The sequence below is a fragment of the Mauremys mutica genome, chromosome 9 (genome assembly GCF_020497125.1).
Source record: "Mauremys mutica isolate MM-2020 ecotype Southern chromosome 9, ASM2049712v1, whole genome shotgun sequence".
Lineage (NCBI taxonomy): Eukaryota > Metazoa > Chordata > Testudines > Geoemydidae > Mauremys > Mauremys mutica.
Window position 1 is genome coordinate 18,822,208 of NC_059080.1, and position 19,571 is coordinate 18,841,778.

The following is a 19,571-nucleotide window of genomic DNA, read 5'->3' on the forward strand; positions in this document are numbered from 1 at the left end:
GGGCTATCCTGCTTTACCTTATTAACACCGATTTAGTTGGTAGACTGCAGCTTGTTGAAAAACGAGTCCCTAGAGATTTGGAATCCTTTAAAAAAAGCCGTGTTTCCGAGGGCTCTTAAGGCATCTGTTCGTATTGCCTCATCATCAGCTGGGAATTCCCCCACCCCATTAAATTCCATTTGATTCCTTTTCCCCAGACAAAGCTCCTTTAATATATATTTTAGGAATATGTTGGAGGGAAAAGAAAGAAAAAAGAGAGTAAGAGAAGCAGAGAGAATACTTTTCCTCTGCCTTTTGATTGTGGTGTTGTTACTCTTTTAACTAAAGGCTCTTTAACGCAGCAGCCTGAGATAATGTTAATTCAGCTTGTCAGGTCTGAATAAAGAACAGGAGATTGCGGCAAGTTGCAACCTCTGTGGTTCCATCTGGATATTTTGACTTCCATCATGTAGCTATAAGGAAACCTTGCTGTGCTGTAGTGGGCACAGAGCCACAGACTTGTCATATGGGGCTCTGGCAGGCTGAATGCAACAGGGAAAAGAGAACCCATCAAATATTGGACTTGTGAATGTCTCTTTATCAACAAAGCAAACTGGGAGTCATGGGTGGGTTTTGAGCTCGTCCTGATCCTTGGCTGGCCATTCAACGCTTTCGTTCCTCTCAAGAAGACATGAGCTGGGTGGCTAGAATGCTACAAGGGGATTTAACTGCCTGATCCTGCTGGGCCCCCTCAAGGGTATGTGGGTTTACAGGGTTGGGCTCTAGGACGGAAGCGTTCTATTTCCTTATTCTTGCAACAAAAGAAGAATGCAGCATCTGAAGTCAGAGCACACAAACTAGATCCATCTGGAGGCCTGGCAACAGCAGATGAATATTAACAGCGTGATTCAAGTCCACAGGTGATATGTAATTAGGCCAAAGCCAGTGAACACACAAACAGTTCTACATCTGCAAACGACTATTTCAGCTTGCTAGCAAACGAACAGTTAAACTCCCCTGCACTGCACAGATAGGCTCGGAGTCTGGTTTTACACAAGTCCTCCTGTCGCTGCATTGTGGAAGCACCACACACTTTTGCGGCGCCAACCCTCCCTTCAGTTCCACATGAAGCCTTACAGGGTGTCCCCCACCAAGCCTCAAGAACTAGCGCTGTACTAGTGGGCTCTGTGAATCATGCAGCTTCTCACGAGATGGTGATTATTGCTAAGGAAAACAAAGGCTCATCACCCAACTTTCTCTACATCTCATGTACAGAGATGGGGCTACAATGCAAACTTGATTATCCCAGGATCACAGGAGACGTTTAACACACATGGATAACCGGGAGAATTTTCAATGTCGTGAACAGGCATCAGAGGACATGGCCCACTTTTGGATAGCAGAGTAGCAGCTAACTGAGGTTTGGGTAATTGTGATTATGTTGTAGCTAAAAAGATTCCTGGGCTAAAAATGCACTTCTGCACAGAACACAGGAAGTTGGTTTGCAAATTGGAATTGCATGTACAATGGTATGTGCATGCACGGATCCCCGAGCTGCATGTGCACACTGGATGTTTTGGGTACCCGGGTTGTGTGTGCACTTTAAACATGTAGGCCTCAGTATCTATAGCATCTTACCATCATATTCATCTTATTTGAACCAACACAGGGCAGGACCGAGGCCTAAGTCCACAAACTGTGTCAATTCCACTTTCTACATTATTGTGCATAATTATTAGCACAGCATCATAACGGAATACACCACTCAACAAGGACAAAGTTACATGGTCTTTGCCCGAGGGATCTTACAATGTAAGTAAAATTATGCAAAATAAAATTGGGGGACACATAATGATAAAAAAGAGACTGACAATTCATTTGCAGAGCAAAGCTAAAGGAGCGGTGTACACCCCCCCCCTTTAAAACTCAGTTGCTTTGCTACTGGGCACATATGCAGCTTCAAGAAACACCTGTCCAAATCCGCATGTGCAATAAGAGCATAACTTCATTTCCTGCTCTACCTCAAGGTACATAAACAAATGCAAGCCTTGATTTGCCCTTGATAACAAAGAATAGGTGGACCCGAAACAAAATCCCAGATCCAAACACTTTTCCACCCTTTGGGGAAGCTTGGATACTGATCTAAACGTTGCAGCTGACCTCATTTCTCTTATGGACCGATTCACAATGCCTAAACATATCCTCATTCAGGTGCAGTTCGGATCCAGGTCTAGCTCCAAGTTTTGTGGCTTCGACCATCTCCTGAAAAACCCATGAGAAGAATCAACAAAAATGACAAGTTTCTGGTCCCCTAGAATGCCAGAAAGAATATCGTGGCTTGAAGTAAAAACCTGGAAGTTCTTGTTATCTATTGAATGGTTACCAATACTAGCATTCAGTTATGCAAACTAGGGCATGGAGAATGAAATCTCATGTTTTGTGCCATTAAGCACGTATTACCGGGGTCAGAAAGGAGTCTTTCCCTTCTCCTCAAAAACAACATTTCACAATTCACGAGGTGCATTATGGAGGTTTTACACCTTCCTTAGAAGCATCAAGTGTTTGTCACTATTGGATTTGCTGAATGGATGGTCTGATTCTATGGGTCTATGAGGTATAATGCATGTCGCATAAATAACTCTCAAGAAATGGGAGGCTGGTTTTATTTTTGGACTTTTGTATGGATGTTATTGACAGACTCATAGTGGACATTGAGACGTATACAACTATGTAAGATGGAAACTGTGGTATCTTGAGAAGCGTCTCATAAAACTTGTTCCCGTACATACACCTGCATTCTTCAGAACCTATCCCCTCAACCCTCTTGGCATGACTCATACAAAGCCTCTCTGTGGCATCTTTATGTCTTCTTGAGAGAAGCTGCAATATGAGGCAGGCACACACAGAGAACCGATTTTGAACTAACTTTAATACTAACAAGCAGGAAGATCAACACGCAAGAAAACTCTCTAACTTGATACATGTCATTATTCACTCCAATTCATTCCGAACTCCATTTCCCCACTCTAAGAAAATGTAAATTGACACAATGCAGTAATATCCACAATGTCTCACAGTCAGAATGATGCACCTAAGCAATATACAGTTGATGTGAGCAGAGAAGGTTAATGTTTTCATCAAGCCTGCAGGTAGCAAACCATTGTGACAAGTGAAATTCTGACACACATTACAGTAGGCAGTAGTTACAATTGTGGCACTGAAGGAGTTACATTAATGCACAGAACCAGAGGAACAGAAAGCCAGAGAGGTCAGAGGTAGGAGAACTTCTTGTGGGAAATCCACTACAGTGCTGTAAGGTGGCTGAAAAATCTCTTAAATTTATCTGTGTCTTAATTACTGTGCTGTCTGCTGCTGGCATAACAAGAAAATGCCATCTAAAATGCTCCTAGATTTGTAGTCAGAATTTCCTGGTAGTGTTATTTATTTTTAACCACCCATACCAGCTGTCCTTGTTTACTACACATAGGCCCTATATTTTTAAGGAGAATATTTGCCATTTTATCACCCTGTCTCTCCAATAACAATGTCCTAATCCAACGTATTCCAATCCGGAGTTTAAAAGTATGCTCCTATTTTTTCTGCCCGATGTCCTAATTTGTATTGCTCAAGCATTGGCAGGCACGTTTTTACTAGGTCAGCCAATCTGCTGTCAGTGATACACGTGCATTTGGCTGTGATTTTCAAGTGTAACAAACACTTGAGATGAGACAGCCAGTCACTGCAATCCTCATTTTCGTGGGAAGTGTTTCTTAAATCTCCTATGACTTGATTATCTCTATGGGAGAATAATCATCTTCCATTTTAGCCTGCAAGATCCCAGAGCACTGTCCCAAATGTATACTGTGTATAGGTATTAGCCGCCTCTCAAAAGAGTGGAACACAACAGCTGCCTCGCAGAGCACCACAGCGCTACACAAAAGGAGGTGAGGGAAAACATCCTATCCAGTGAACAATGCAGGAGTGATTCACAAAGACTGGCTGCAAGAGGCAGTTGAATTTGGCCTGGATGCTGGGAAGAACACTCCAATTCTTGCTAAAATTGCAGAGTTTATTAAATGACTATAAATGCTCAACATCCTATTTCATAAAACAGCCAGTAAACCCATGCTGGAGTGTTGGCTCCGTGCCACTGGCTGAATCACCAACACTACTTCTTACAGATTCCTAGATTTTTCTTGGCGGCTTCTCATCCAAATACTAAGCAGCCCAGAACCAGCTGAGCTCACAAGATCACAGCCCCAGGATTTTCTGAGTGCAGACAAGTGATGGCTTCAGCTATTACATTTATCTTTGGCTCACGTTGCTTTTGCTGTCTGCACAAGGTTAAGATAACTGTTGATATAGCTCCTGTGATGAACTCCCACGGGGTACCACAAAACACCTAGAATCTGAATCCATCTGGGCCATGATTTCACAAACCACGCTGAATGTTTACCCTTGCAAAATGCATGTGCATCTTTGGTGCCATAAAAAAACCTGCATTCCTGTGTATTAATTGAACCTAGCATTACCTATAGATTTATATTACACCTTTCACAAGCATCAAGGTGCTTTGCATAATTACCATCTATACATGCAGAAGGACTCCTTCACTTCAATGCAACCAAGCGGTGACAATATGAGAAATAACTTATCACATAAACTGACCTCATTACCCACCCTGTTACTTTATGCCACTTATGAATGATGGAGCTACCTGGCCACCCCAGTCTCATGAAGATAAATTTCATTGTCCTTCTACTTGTCATCAAGGCATATTCCTTCTGCATTCATAGCTTGATGCTATTTCTGTCACTTCTGGACAGGAATTTAGATGAGGGAGCCAATCGTGTGAGACGTACAGTAGTGTTCTGTGCTGCTATATAGAACATTCTGATCCTCAGACGCTGATGAGGCTCAGAAATGTATTGAAATGTAATGAGGTGTTTGGATTTTGTCTGCCTTCTTGTTTGTGAAGTGTAGTGGCTCCCATGCTCAGATATTGACAATGGTTTGGCAAACCGGAAACGCATGCGGGCTGTGCAGTGAAAAATCAACATCTAAATTGCCACAGGGTGCTCCCCAGGGAACAGATGAAATAGCTTGGTCTAAAAATCATAAAATTCTTGCAGCTCAGTAGAGTGTGAGTCCCCTTAAGCTGTGCAGAGGTTATGCCATGTGCTTGCCTTACTGTGTCTTCTGCAGTTATCGTATGGCTTCATGTTGTGCTTTTTCTAACAACCAAGAACGAAACCCTGTTGCTGGGAGAACTGACTGAAAGCAAGGAAGACCTAGATTCTCTCTCTTTTAGCCTCACCGCAAATGCAGATGCAGAGACGAAGCACGCAGGGAAAGATTTATCACGGTGATATTATTTGGTCTTTTGCTCCTCAGGTCTGCGAATGCCGCTGAGGCAGCAGCACACTCACATGTGGGAGGTGGGAGGGGAAGAAAGAGATGACGGTGTTGCTGAGGGGCTCATTAACAAGTGGTGTGGATGAGCTCTGATTGGAATACCGTCCCTTCCATCTCTGGGACACGGTCATGCAAAGACATACTCCCTCACTCGGTCGTTTTGCCAGTGTTCACTCTTCTGTGGGGTGACAGAAGGCTTTTCACTGGGGTATGTATAAAATGGACTCCACAACTCTCCGGGTCTCCTGATCCTCATGCAGTGGGCTGCTGTTATCTAACATGCTTTATATCCCCAGCGAAGATAGCATTAAGATAAGAAAAGCTGCCCAATTCAGCAGCCAACCCAAAAAGGGGGAGCTTTGTTCACTTTCTGTGAAGGCAGGTTAAGAAAATGAACCACGATGATAAAACTCAACCAATATTAATTAATAGCAGTTAGGGAACATATTGATTCCTATATAACCCTTAGAAGAGGCAGGGGACATTTTCTAGCCATGAGATATGCTGTAAGCAGAAATGCCAGCTTTAAGCATTGAGCTTTTTGCAGGTTCAGTTTGTGCTGCATCAGGACAGGCAGTAGCTGATTATCTCTTGCCTCCCAGGCAAATGTCACTGCGCTGTATGGGAATTTCTGTATTACATATTAGGTGACAAGGAAATCATCCACCATCCCTATCCGGTCACTGTCACAAGCTATGGTAGGAAGCGACCATTCCGCGCAGCGACAGCTTGACAAATTCGTCAGTGTGAATAGCTTATCTAAGCCCTTTGTCTGCTGATCTTGCCCAGACAGACATAGATTTTGATGCAAGAGTTCACTGTTCATGATTGTTTCATAAACCATTTATACCAACAGTTTTCAGTGTATGGGTTGTTCAAACTGCACCTCACCTAATTGTTGTTCCTTATTGATGGTGTATGTCTGGCTCTCTAAATCACGTGGTGGTGTTTCTGGTTTCTGATAGGATGGGCCTTTAGACAGGAGAATAATGAATAGGAAATAACAACAGTGAATAGTAAATACCATAGTTCTCATGACAATCTTTGGTTTGGGCTTTGTGTCATCCACAAGCCTAGCTGAAGCCAGGGAAGGAAGAGGATTGGAAAAGTATGTCAATGAGGCTGTCTGGGTTCCCCAGAATCTGAAGGGTCAGCGCGGTTCAGAGAGGTAGTACAGAAAGCACCGACACACGCTGAAAACATTTATGCCTTTGTCGTGATCTATTTTCCAAGTGGTTGGCAAGATTAAGGGCCCGAGTCTTTCCATAGGCTTTAATGTGAGTTAGATCCCTACAGCAATGTAGTTCTGCCCTGGTGGCTAGAGGCTGTTTTCAACTTAGCTCGCTAGTTGGGATTGGCATGAAGCTGCCGTTGAGCTTGGAACAGGAAGATGCAAGCAGACAAACAAGGTCCAGACGCTCCTCTGTATACAGGCAGGGATTCAAGCATAGCGATTGCTCCCTCTCCTTGCCCTGTTTTGGGGGAGCACTGCTCCCATACACCTTCCCTCCTCTGGCTGGTACGGTGAGAACTCACCAGCCAGGGGAGTCTGACGTGGGAGCAGCAGAAGCTGAGGTGAATTTCCTTTTTCTCTTTTTTGACTCTTCATCCTCATCCAGAGTAAATAATGGCATTTATAGAAAGGAGGGTGGGAAGCCCAGCCAGGGGTGTGTCAGATCTCTGTGTCACTGGCCAGCTTGGGGGCAAACATTTCTTTCATTTCAGATACTTTTTGACTTTTGTTCCCATTCCCAGATGATCCAACACTGCATCACCCCATAATGTCAAGATCCACGATGACAGCAGCCAAAATTGTCACACACCCCCCCCCCGAATCTAACCTACTTCAAACACTGTGTACACAAGGTTTAGGCTCCCTTCAGGCTTATTTACTTAAGGGCCTCAATAAAATATAGAATGATGCCTTCCTAGGATCACAGACTGAGGCGTTCTTTCTCCTCTCAACCTGTCATGCCTAACCCCTCCTGCTCAAATACCAAATGTCATTCAGAGTCCAGTTTTCATAACATTGACAATGTGTCCCCAATTCTGCCTTTGGGGGTTCAAATTGGCCCTTCGGTGCTTAAAATGAGGGTATGGTTTTAAAGACCAATTTGAACACTCAAATACAGAGTTGGTCAAGTTTGAAAGTGGACCCACAATGCCAGACATAACTGAGCTCAGATCCTGCGTTCTGCATGGGCGTTATCCTAGACTCAGTGACTTCACGGTTGCAGGATCAGGCAATTACACGATTAGGTTGCAGTTCTGTTGAGAATTAACTGATTTCAGTTGGTCCATTTTGGAATTAAAAGTTACACAAGTGGCTCATCGCACATATGAAGAAAGAGGGTTTGGATAATAAATTATAGGACTGAGGAGAAAAGACACCAGAAAACATTTAAAAATTAAACAAAAAGTGGAAAAAACGCCCAACCCCTTTCAAATAAAACCACCCAGTTGCATTGGGTTTCCTGTGTGCTCTAAGGTAAGTAAGTAAGCTGCTAATGGCAAGGTGATTAATACTCCTTAGGGCAGAGTTTAAGAAAAGATAGGACAGTTAATAGCTGATAACCTCTGCATTCAAGAAGCATTAGAGTCTAGCAAATCATCATCCATGAGCACCGTCTAGTGACTGGAAACTCCAACACACCAGCTGTGGAGGAGTTGAGGAAATAGCCCCAACCATCCTGGAAGAAACCATGGGGGACAAATGCTGCATGTAAAGCAGATAGAGCTTGCAGAGAACATCAGAACGGAAGATGGAGGGACAACTTACAGCGATGAGCTGGTAGGAGTTGTTCATCATGGCTATGAGCATGTTCAGCAGCACGACCAGGGAGATGACATTGTACGTTCCGAACATGGTGGCTCCGACAAACTCCGTGAACTCGTGCCTAGCCTTCACGTTGGTGACGTAGAGATTCAACAGCCCAAACACAGACCAGAAGAGCGACTGGAGGGTCTCAAAAAGTCTGCAAAAGACAAACTGCACTTTACTACTTGGGTCTGGGGGGAGAAGAAAACAACTGGGTCTCTCTGAGCCGTGTCTGTGATGAGGGTGAGTACAATGGTGCACGGCAGCATAGGGCTTTCTGCACCATAGCCAGGGTGAGGGCGGGGATTGTGCTGCACTGTACCATAGGGCACTATGAGCCATCGCCATGAGGAAGATGGGTATTGAGGTGCACTGCACCATAGGGCTCTGTGAATCACAGCCATGGGGAGGGCAGGTACTGGGGTGCACTGCACCGTAGGGCTCTGTGCACCCTGGCCATGGGGAGGGCAGGTACTGGGGTGCACTGCACCGTAGGGCTCTGTGCACCCTGGCCATGGGGAGGGCAGGTACTGGGGTGCACTGCACCGTAGGGCTCTGTGCACCCTGGCCATGGGGAGGGCAGGTACTGGGGTGCACTGCACCGTAGGGCTCTATGCACCCTGGCCATGGGAGGATGTCAAGGTGCACTGCACCACTGGAGCCATTCAGCCTTCAGTGCACATGGGCAGGCTGCATCCCTGCATTCACACTGAGATGAGTGTGCTGAAGAGCAGAGCCTATTCCTTCCTTTCTGGAGGGTCAGTATGTGCTTCCCCCTTGCAGGCTACAGTCCATCAGCCAGTGCAGGAGGGAGCTGCACCCTGGCCCAGTGTTCTCGGCCCCATTTGGAGTTTCAGTGGCACTATGACTCCCCTGTCCTTGTGCTCAGGGGGGTGCAATGACTAGGGCCATAACTCACCTTGACAGGTGCACAAGGAGATTCCCCTACACACACACAGGGACAGACATGATCGGGCCCCTCTTGTTAAAAATTTGCATGCCACAATATAAATAATCTCTCCCATTCCCACAGTGCCTCCATCATGAAGAGCTCTACATGCTCAGGCAATGTTTCAGTCACCCTTGCAGTGCAGCATGGGAACATTATGACAACACGCAGCCCTGCTGCGTCACAGGAGAGGAGGGGAATATCACATCCATCTGAATCTCCAAGGGTGATATTGGCAGAGAGCATGAAATTACCTCAATTGGATATTAACCAGGACAATGGGGCTCAGGCCCCCTGTCATGAATAGTTAGTAAAGGGTTAAAGCATAGTACCTGGTGGGCATCTGACCTGAGGACCAATCAGGGAAGAGAATTTGAAACTCCTAGGAGGGAACTTTTCCCTCTGTTTGGGGGGGTCTTTGTCTTTGGCCGTTTGGAGTTCAAGAGACCAGACGAGTTAATCAAGTCCCTACAAGTTCCACCTTTCTGAACTAATTTCTTCTAGTCAAGATAGTGAGTATTAGAAAGATACTTTGTGTCCTTATCTAATAATCCTATGTTTGCAATTCTGTGTGTTTGTTATTGATTATTCTTAATTCTGCTTGTACAGGTTGTACTGAGAAAGAGAGAGGATTCTCTCCAGAACTTAGCAAGGTTATACCCTATGAGTGCCCAGCTTGGATTCATAGAGATTCTATATTTTCTTTTGTTCTCTTAATAAATTCTTTTCTTTTCTTTGGACTTGGTTAATTCCTTTCCTTGGGGAAATTCAGGGGAAGGGGAGGGGGAAGTGGGCTGCTTCCCTGTGTGTGTGAGATTCAAGGCGTTTGAATCCAGGCACCTCTGTCTCCAGAGCAGGCTGGAGAGAGGGAGGAGGGGGGAGGTTCCTCCTCTGTGAATTGATCTGTGTTCCCAAGGGGGGAAACAGGGGTGTCCCGGCCCACGGAATTGACCGGGTGGTGGCAGCCGAAGGGGAGACCTACCCTAGGATTTTGGGGTGGGGGAAGACATGCGGGTCCTCACTTTGAAACCGCCCAGTTTCAAGTGAGGGTAGACTCCTGACATGGTGGCAGCGGAGTTTCGAACCCATTGTTACAAGCAGTTTTTTTCAGCTGGGCTACGCTGAAGGGAGCTATTCTCTTCTTCTAGAGCAGGAAAGCAACCTGACAGAAGAGGGAGTTTACAGTTTCAGCCAGGTTGGCTGGAGGGAATTAAGTTTCCAGCAGGCTTTGTTGGGAAACAGATTTTCTTTCTTGAAGCAGTTTTCAGGGAGGAGTTTTTTTTTTCTCTGCTGGCTATGCTGAGGAAAAACTCTTCCCTAGAGGTGTGTCCTTCCTTTGTGATATCAGGTATCACTCAGGATTCCTAAGGTGGGGGGAAGTGCTCGACAAAGTACATTCCCATCCAACAGGAAAAACAGGTTTGGGGGGGGGAAGAGACAAACCCTCCAGCCAGGTTTTTTTTTTCTCCCTGTGTCTTTTGAAAGGATCAGAAGACAGGAGAACACAAATCCCTGAGGAATAGACCAGATTTTTCTCAGGGGTATTGTTAGCAGCAGCCTTTCAGCTGGGCTGCTGGGTACAGCAACTCAGAGCAGAGGGAGACAGAGGAATTTTTTTTTTTACTCTTTCCCTCTTTCTCAGTACAAAGCAGTAACATTACACAAACCACTCTGTATCCTGGCATCACAGGTGATCAGGGACCCCTGTATTATGGCTCATCTGAATGGCAGAAGCTACCACAGTCCAGTGCCCCCTGCATTATGCAGGAGCACTGGCTCAGCGCTGACTCAGAAGAAAGTGTGTCACCTAATTAATGCAGCATGATCGAGTTCTCCTTTGAAGTCTCCTGACCCCACTTAACTTTAGAGCTGTTGAGATCATCCTGGGTTGCTATGGCTTCCGCCATAGACAAGTGACCTTTTGCAGTCATGTCGAGTACATTATCAGGATTCTGAATAATCACTCCTTTGGGGATTAGTGTTTCAAGTTTGGGGGAGCTGACATTTCTAGCTACATTTAAGATGTTTTGGTTTTGTCCTGGGGTCAGCAGACGTTTTTTTTAAAAAGAATTTTACTGTACAAACCAATAAAGTATTACTTAAAAGAATATAATCTATTTTGGATGTGCCTGAAATATTAGGAATCTGTTGTGTTGGTTGTTCGTGCACCTGTTAAATTCTTTTGGCATTCACACCTTTGCGATCCATAGAGGAGTTGACATTCTTTACAGTTTTAACTCTTGTATTAAACAATCTGAGTTCTATAGATCATGGGCCAAATTATGAAATCCTTATTAAAGCAAAACTCCCCTTGATTTGAACAACCTGACTTCTCAGAGAGGCATATTAGTCAAATAAGGACGGGGTAAAAATTGAATAAGGATCTAGGGATTTGGCCCCATTACTTAAATCTGTGAAACTGTACATGAATGATGTAAAGAAAAAAGCAGATATGACGCCGTAAGTCACGACACAATCAGTACACCCACTTTTAAAGGGACTACGCCAGTCTCCCAGCTAAACAGCTGAACTCATTTGCTTATTATTAACAACAATAATAACAATACCTAGCCCTTATATAGAGCTTTTCCTCAGCAGTTCTCAAAGAACTTCACCAAGTAAGCCAGTATCATTATCCCCATTTTACAGATGAGGAAACTAAACTGAAGTTTTAGCAAATCGTGTTTAAAACAATAGAAATATATTGATTATTTTTTAAGATCTAATATAAGGAATGAGCTATCGAATCATCCTAATGAGCCAGAATACTAAATAAATGAAAAGTCAACCAGCCTACTGCTCAGCCCAAATAACATTAAACACATTTAGCCAAAGGAAAAACACAAGAGCTATCCAGCAAACCACCCACCAGCAACAGGGAATAACTCTCTAGCTGCATACAGAATGGGGAAAGGGGACAAGCAGAAGGAAAACCTAAGTGAGGGGAGGGAGGGAGCAGTCAAGAATGAGCTATCCGACATAAAGATGCCTTAGAGCCTGCACTAACGGGATTAACCAAGGCCTCTGGGAGACATTGTGGCAGGTAGTTTCATCACGGAGGAAAAAAACCTTCCTTGGTTTGCTGCTTGACTATACCTTGCAGAATTACATCCTCCCCATCCAGCCATAAATCTCAGGTAGGAACATAAGATGGAAGGTATTTGTTCGAGGATTTAGGACTGAGGGGTGAAATTCTGTCCTCAGCCACACTAATATTAATCTGGAATAACTCCTTGAGGGTGAATAGCATGCTACTTTGGATTTACACCTTTGTAACTAAGAGCAGAATTCGATCCTAGGTTAAGAAGGAACATTATATTTACATTCACACACGACCCTGAATGGTATCGTAACATTAGCAGCCAGAGCAGCTTATCAGGAGCAGATATAACAGACACCTTTTTTCCTGAGGGCCAAATTGTATGACCTTTACACTCATACAATAGCATCTTACTCCACACAGAGTGCCATTGATTTCAGTGGGGCTTCTAGTGGATTAAGAAACTATTTTGTACAAGCAAGGGGTTCGTACCCTAACCCAGAAACAGCAAAGCCACTGTTATGTGCTGCAATTTTATATAAAAATAATATTTTGTTATTCTTTCCTCTCTCTTTATGTAGTACAATCACATACTGCCCAGCCACAATGTCTAACAGGGGACCCGAACCAAAAGGCCATGTCCACTGTTAGGCATTTTTGATGAGGCTGACAATATTTTAGAGGAGTATTCTTTTAAAATAAAAGTCATCTCTGAGATTTGAACTCTGAGCATTTACTGGGAGAAACAGCAAAGCTCAACGGTCCTCTAAAAGCATCTGAGGAAAAGACAGTTCCTGCTTCACCCTCCGGTGCACCGTTAACCTCCAGCAAGGCTGCAGTTTCTAGTGTGTCTTGGAGAAAATGGCAACCCAGTTAACAGCATCCCTCTCAAGACAAAATGACACTGCAGAAAACAAGGAGCCACCGACTCCCTCCCACCCTCTCTTGGTTGACTGAGCCTCTATGATAAATATATTCCTCAGACTGCCTGTCTAAGCAATAGACACACTCCACTTTCTCAAGCACAGTGAGGCCAAAGCATAAAAATTTGAATTATTAATAGCTTCACCCCGTCGCTGTCACAAAGGAATATTACTTTTCCTTGAGCTGTGTTTGTGGGGCAGAAAATTTCTTCACAACAGATATTAGACCCATCCTTGGGGAGTAATCAGAAATAATATGATGGTAAATAGGTGCCATATTTCAAACAAGTAGTACAAACACGAACAGTGCTCCTGTTTCTCCTTCTCTGAGATTATAAAATTAGGTCCTATTATGTGACTGCCTCAGAACACTTTTAGAAATTGAGGGGACTTGTTGGAAGCATTTTGCATTTCTCCTACCACTAAGGCAGGATGAATTAAAGCCAACTTGAGGTAACATTAGCCTTGATTTGAATTCACGCCAATGCTGCTCATTCTAACAGTCCCATAGATATAATTTCCTATTTTGCAGGTTGTCCATTCTTAGCAAGTCGCACATGCTGTGAGTCTGTTTGAAGAGTGAAATGTCAGCTTGCCCTGGGGGTGTTAATAATGACAATTTAAACTTTTAAGAACACGGTGAATAAACTTCTTAAGCCCGGCTCAGACAAAAGGGCAATGGCAATGTATTCTGCCCCCTGCCAAGGGAGCTGGGTCCTAATGTTTCCCACCCACTGCTACTTTGTTTTAAACAAACCTCTGTCCCCAGATGCCGAGCCCCCTCAAAGTTCTCTTTGTGAGGCAGTCTCGTTGGCATGAGGTTTAAATGCACAGCAGTACCGGAGAATGAGTGGTCTGCATTTAAAGAGCGCTGTCAAGCTGATTTGTGCACTTTCTGTCAAGTGGTTGTATATCATTTTTTAATTCCCCATTGTGTGTTACACCCTCTTAGAAACTTGAAAATCACTCCCCCGCCCCGTGACCAAATGTGCTTTTTTTCTTTAGTCAAACAGCTGTTATTTCCTTCATTGATCGGATGGCACTGAACACAGCAAAGTAACTGGCTTGCAATAAAGATGGGCCCAAACAGAAATCCCAGATACAAATACTCCCTCCCTCCTGTACCTTTCAACTCTAGGGTTGTCTGGATCTGGTTCTGACCTCAGAGCTTCAGGCCTTTCACTTGTTAGAAACTTCAATTTATAGAGCACTGTGTCCTGCCAAAACATTTCCCTCTGTGGATCAGCTTTAGATCAGCTCCAGGAATAATGTTTGTTAGTTAATTTACTGCTGCAAAGGGAGCACAAAACATTTTTGTAGGGGCATTAAAATTTTTTACCACAGGATAAGGGCTTTAATTCTTTTTTCACTAACACCATGTGACTCTCTTCACTTCAGAGGTGTTACTCCAGATTGATATCGGGCTAATTGAGTTAACCAAGCCCTCCATGTTTCTGATTTGCAATGACTGAAGAGCTCTTCTAAGTAAAGGAGAATGACAACATGTCTGGCCTTCTTTTAGATCTGCCACCTTTGGTACCTTTGATCACAAGGAGCTATTGACATGTGGCCTCTGGCAGGAGTGGATGTAATTTCACATAAGCGATTCTGCTCTTTTTAAGAGGAAAGCATTAGCAGAATAGCTGGAGCAGTCGCTCTTCTGCCCCGAGGCCTGGCACACTTGGGGTCTGTCAGTGCCTGGATCTGATAACATCGTGGACATGTTGCAAAGCCCATTTTTTAATCCTAAGCATTTGGGCGAAAGATGAATGGAGAATTTGGGAGCATAATGGAGAGTTTTATTTGATCCAGTATCAAGTGGTGAATAATAATCTCTTCTGCTCGTTTGTGTTTTATTTATTTATTTTCTATTGTATTTTTCAAGCACTGTAAAAGCACCAAGAGCAGTTGGACCGGTGCTGATTATTATCAATATTGCGGTTATTATTCATTAAAATAAATGCACAAGAAAGACAATTCCAGTTATTCTTCAGTTTGCACTGTTTTTTTCAGCCGTGATCTGTGTCAGTTACCATCCCAGCAATTTATATAGCAGTTCCTCAGTAAAGAACTAGCATTTCCTCCAAGTCTCTCTGATCTCACCTACATCAGTGTCAATACAATCACTGAAGTCAATAGCGTTACACTGGTGTACAACCAGCACAGGTGAGATGAGAATTTTGCCCTAGCTGTATCACCAGGGCTATAATCTATGCTATGTTCCCAGGCTTCAAGTCAGTTTCATTCTTTGAATTTGATTGCACTTGTTATGGCCCTAATGTATATTCTTTTATATTGCTGTTATTTATCATTGTTTTAGTTTATTTTATGCATAGGTTTGTTTCTTCACTTTTATTTTATACTTTCTTTATTTTTTTCCTCCACACAAAAACTATTCCTTCTGAGGAGCAACCGTGATTTTCTAAAGGATATTGAAATTATACAGGGGGCATTACTAAAATATCTTCCAGTGTATACGTAGGGTGCCATCCTGCACTGAATGGGAGATGGACCAGAGGACATGGTGGTAGCAGCTCTTTTCATTGTTTAATTTCTATGAGATTTATCACCACCTCCCTCGGGTCACAAAAATCCCATCATATGGAGAGACCTTGTGCTCTGGAATGAGGACCTTGGGCTCCCATTTCCAGACTAAGTATCGTTCATGACAGCTAAAAGGCAGACTTCAGCAAAGGGTCTTCCCTAGTTCACTCAGACCTTCCTTACATAATCAACCAACCGGCCTGACAAATAAAGGGATTGGCAGCCAGTGCTTCGAGACTGTTAAGGTAGGAAGCAACAAAAGTCAGCATTACAGAAAGGGAATGGAGTCTTACGTGGAGAAGGCATTGTTCTGTTTCTCACATCGGATCCCCTTGCAGTTGTTGGGTTCCTCCGAGGCACTGGTCTCATAATAAAAATAAAGCTGGTTCAGTCCATTGGCAAAAGCCAGAAGCACCAGACAGTAGATAAAAAGGAATTTGAGGATGTCTAGCAGCATGCGTCCCAGAGAGATCTGCAAGGGGCCCAGGTGGGAGTTTGCTGTAAACAGGGATATGAGACGCAAGGAACTTAAAATGTTGGATATTGCAAAGAGAGCTTCTGCAATGAGTGTCGGGTGCCACATTTCCCATTCCTCCCTTGGACGAGAACCATTATACTGAAAGAAATAACAAGGGTACAAAAATTAATGGTGCAGGAAACACTTTAACATAGCCCTGAAAGCCACAATTGCTAACAACATTTCATTATGCAGTACACTAACCAGCTTTTGATTACTTGAACAGATGGTGTTCAAATCTGGATCTCAGTTCAGGTTAGCTAATGCTCAGGGTTCAGGTTTGAAAAGCTGAAGTGGTTAAGGCTCAGGTTTGAATTCAATGGAGTCAACATCTCACAAGTTGTTCCTGTGAGATTGTGTCCTCAGGTGTGACAGTTTTGTGAGATCAGCTCTTCACTAAAGATTACTGGCGCGCTGGCTGCATCTGAGCTAGATTCAAAAATTAAGCCCTTTGGTTTTGAGATGAAAATTTTATGGACCGGTTCAGGTCCATGGATTCAAACAGAATCCCTGTCACCCCCAAAATTCAAAAGAGTTCAAATTCATCATGATCAAATTCAAGATTCTGATTTTGGTCCATTACCAATTTTTTTTTCACTTCCAGATTGTTCGTATACATTTGAAATGGTGCCTTTATACTCTGTGATGAGCAGAGTGGAAAAGAAAGGAAGGAAGGAAGGACAGAAGGAAGGATGGAAAACATGGATGAACAATGGAATTTGGTAACTGTATGCCGTCCTCCTCCTTCTTATTTCAAACAGAGCCAGCCTCCCAGAACTGAAATGCTTTCCTCACATTAATTTTCTTATTAGTTAATTTGTCGTGGTAATTTTAGGAGAGTCATTAAAACAGAGGTCATAATTACAGCTGGAACACTGGATACATCTGAATGCATCAATTATAAAATTAACTAGGTTTATAGGGCAATTATAAAAGCATATGAAGTCTTTGGGCCAAATGTACCCCTGTACAAGTAAGTGCACTCTATTGCCATCAGTGTAACCCCATTGCGCTCAGGGCCGTCCTTACCCATACGCAAAGTACATAGCTGCGTAGGGCACCAGGAAACTTGAGGCACCAAATTTCCTGGTGCCCTACGCAGCTGCGTGCTGCTCCAGCCCCTGCCCTGCCTCTTCCCCAGGCTAGCCCCTGCTCTGCCCCAGCCCCGCCCTCACTCCACCCCTTCACCAAAACCCCGACCCCTGCTCCGCTCCCGCCCTGCCTCTTCCCCTCTCCAGCCCTGCCCCGAGGGCTGCAGCAGGGCCAGGTCTGCACTCACCGGCGGCAGGAAGTGCAGGGACCTGGCCCCAGCCACGCTACCAGTGAGTGCTGGGGGGTGGTTCCTCCTGCCCTCCACGCCAGCCCCCCTCCCACGCCCCTCATTGGGCTGACCTACAATGGTGTAACAGATCAGAATCAGAGCTTTTAACACCAGGGCTGAATTTGGCCTCTGAGTTCAGTTCATTTACCATGTACCACATAAAAAGGCAAAAAATGTTCCTAGAATGGCGAATACAGTAACAAGTATTTTATAGCAACTGATAGATTTTGTAACCTTTAAAATAAACACAGGGTGCTCTGATGGAGGTGTCTTTGTAAGGCCCTTCAGTTTAAATCTTAAGGTCCAATCCATAAAAATCACAACTTTTCAAGGAGATAAGTAGAAGCAACCATGGGCTTCACAAAAGAGGACTTAGGCATTGCAACACTAAACATCACATCGCCCAGCACCCTGCCACCTTGTGTCTTTTGCAACCCCAGGTGAGGTAGCCAGGCTCCCTATGCATTGTGTAGGAAGAGTTAGGCATCTAAAATAGGGATTCACCTGTAGGAAATGCTGAGGAGGGGGAGGGACCTAAGCCCTGCCCCTCAAAGAGAATTAGGTACCTGTCTCTGCTCAGGATTCACAGCCAAGCAATGAACTCTCTCCTGGAGTTAGGCACCTAAGCCATTTCAAGAATAACAGGTCATGGTTCCCCTCCTCACCACAACATCTCTTTATCCCAGTGGTTAGTACACAAAGTGGGAGACCTAGATTCAAATCCCTACTCTGTTGGATTCAGAGCAGGGAGCTGATTGGAGGTCTCCCATGTGTCTGTGGGTCCTAGCTACTGGGCTCAGAGTCATTCTCTTGAAGGTCCAATGAATCTTTAAGTATTTCATACAAGGTGGGAGAGATTGAGAGAGACTCCCCTCCCATAGCCCAGAGCAATCATCTGGGAGACCAGTGTTCCTGTCCCTGCTGTGAATCAGGCAGAGTGGGGATTTAAACCCAGGTCGCCCACATCCTGGGTAAGTGCTTTAATCACTGGTCTAACAGAGATAAGGGCCCCTGGCTGTCCGCTGGGTGTATTAGGCATGCTCTGAGAACACCTACCAGATCAGGCCCTGCAGGAAAGGTAAGCAGGGAAATGCCTAGTTTGTGAATCCTGCCAAGGCCTAGGCATGAGTTAGGAAGTGAGCAACTTAGTGATCAGGACGTAGTCAGCTTTGCATACGCTCACAGCAGGGGCGGCTCCAGACCCCAGCATGCCAAGCGCGTGCTTGGGGCCGCATGCCGCGGGGAGCGCTCTGCTGGTCGCCGGGAGGGCGGCAGGCGGCTCCGGTGGACCTCCCGCAGGCGTGCCTGCGGAGGGTCCGCTGGTCCCGCGCGGCTTCGGTGGAGCTGCGGGGGACCAGCGGACTCTCCGCAGGCACGCCTGCGGGAGGTCCACCGGAGCCGCGGGAAGTCCACCGGAGCCACGGGACCAGCAACCGGCAGAGTGCCTCCCGCGGCATGCCGTCCTGCTTGGGGCGGCGAAATGTCTAGAGCCGCCCCTGGCTCACAGGCAGCAGTTTAGGCACCTAGGGGACTTTAGATGCCTACAGGGTTAGGTGGCAGATGAGCAATGGTTTTATCAGTACCACTGACAGGCGCCTAAATACTGCTTGAAAATCTAGCTGAGATACAGTGCAGCTGCGTTTCTACATGACCTCTGATTGCTTCTGACATTTCCAAACTGTTCTCCACTTCCACGAACACCAGGGACTCACTTTGTTAACTGGATTTGAAGCTGGCCCTTAAATGTTAACAAACAGCACAGATGTTGTTATCTCTTTGCTAGTACCTCAACCATATATATGTGTATATACCTATATCTATAGCTTGGTGAGAGAGAATCAAATACTTGGGAAGCAGATTCGCATGGAAGGTTCAAAATTCTGCTTTGCGTGCTGGAGAGTACGTGGCTCTCTGCCAGGATTTAGCTTGACGAGGCCTTTTTCATCTCACAGATCTTTATTTAAAAAATGGCAATTTTTCAGGGCCATGTTGTAATGGCACTATATAAATCAGTGGGACCCCCTCACTTGGAATGCCACGTTCAGTGTCAGCGCAGCCCAGCAAA

At 44.8% G+C, this 19,571-nt stretch overlaps 1 protein-coding gene across 1 annotated transcript in view; it reads right to left on the reverse strand.

Moving 5' to 3' along the window:
• The window catches only part of TRPC5 (transient receptor potential cation channel subfamily C member 5), a 148,437-nt gene that overhangs the window by 13,808 nt on the left and 115,058 nt on the right, over nucleotides 1–19,571 (reverse strand). Inside the window, exons 6-7 of the mRNA XM_045030704.1 lie at nucleotides 15,962–16,284; nucleotides 8,174–8,369 (exon numbers count right to left, since the gene is read on the reverse strand). Coding sequence (XP_044886639.1) covers nucleotides 8,174–8,369; nucleotides 15,962–16,284 — 519 coding nt within the window. The remainder of the gene's footprint in view (nucleotides 1–8,173; nucleotides 8,370–15,961; nucleotides 16,285–19,571) is intronic.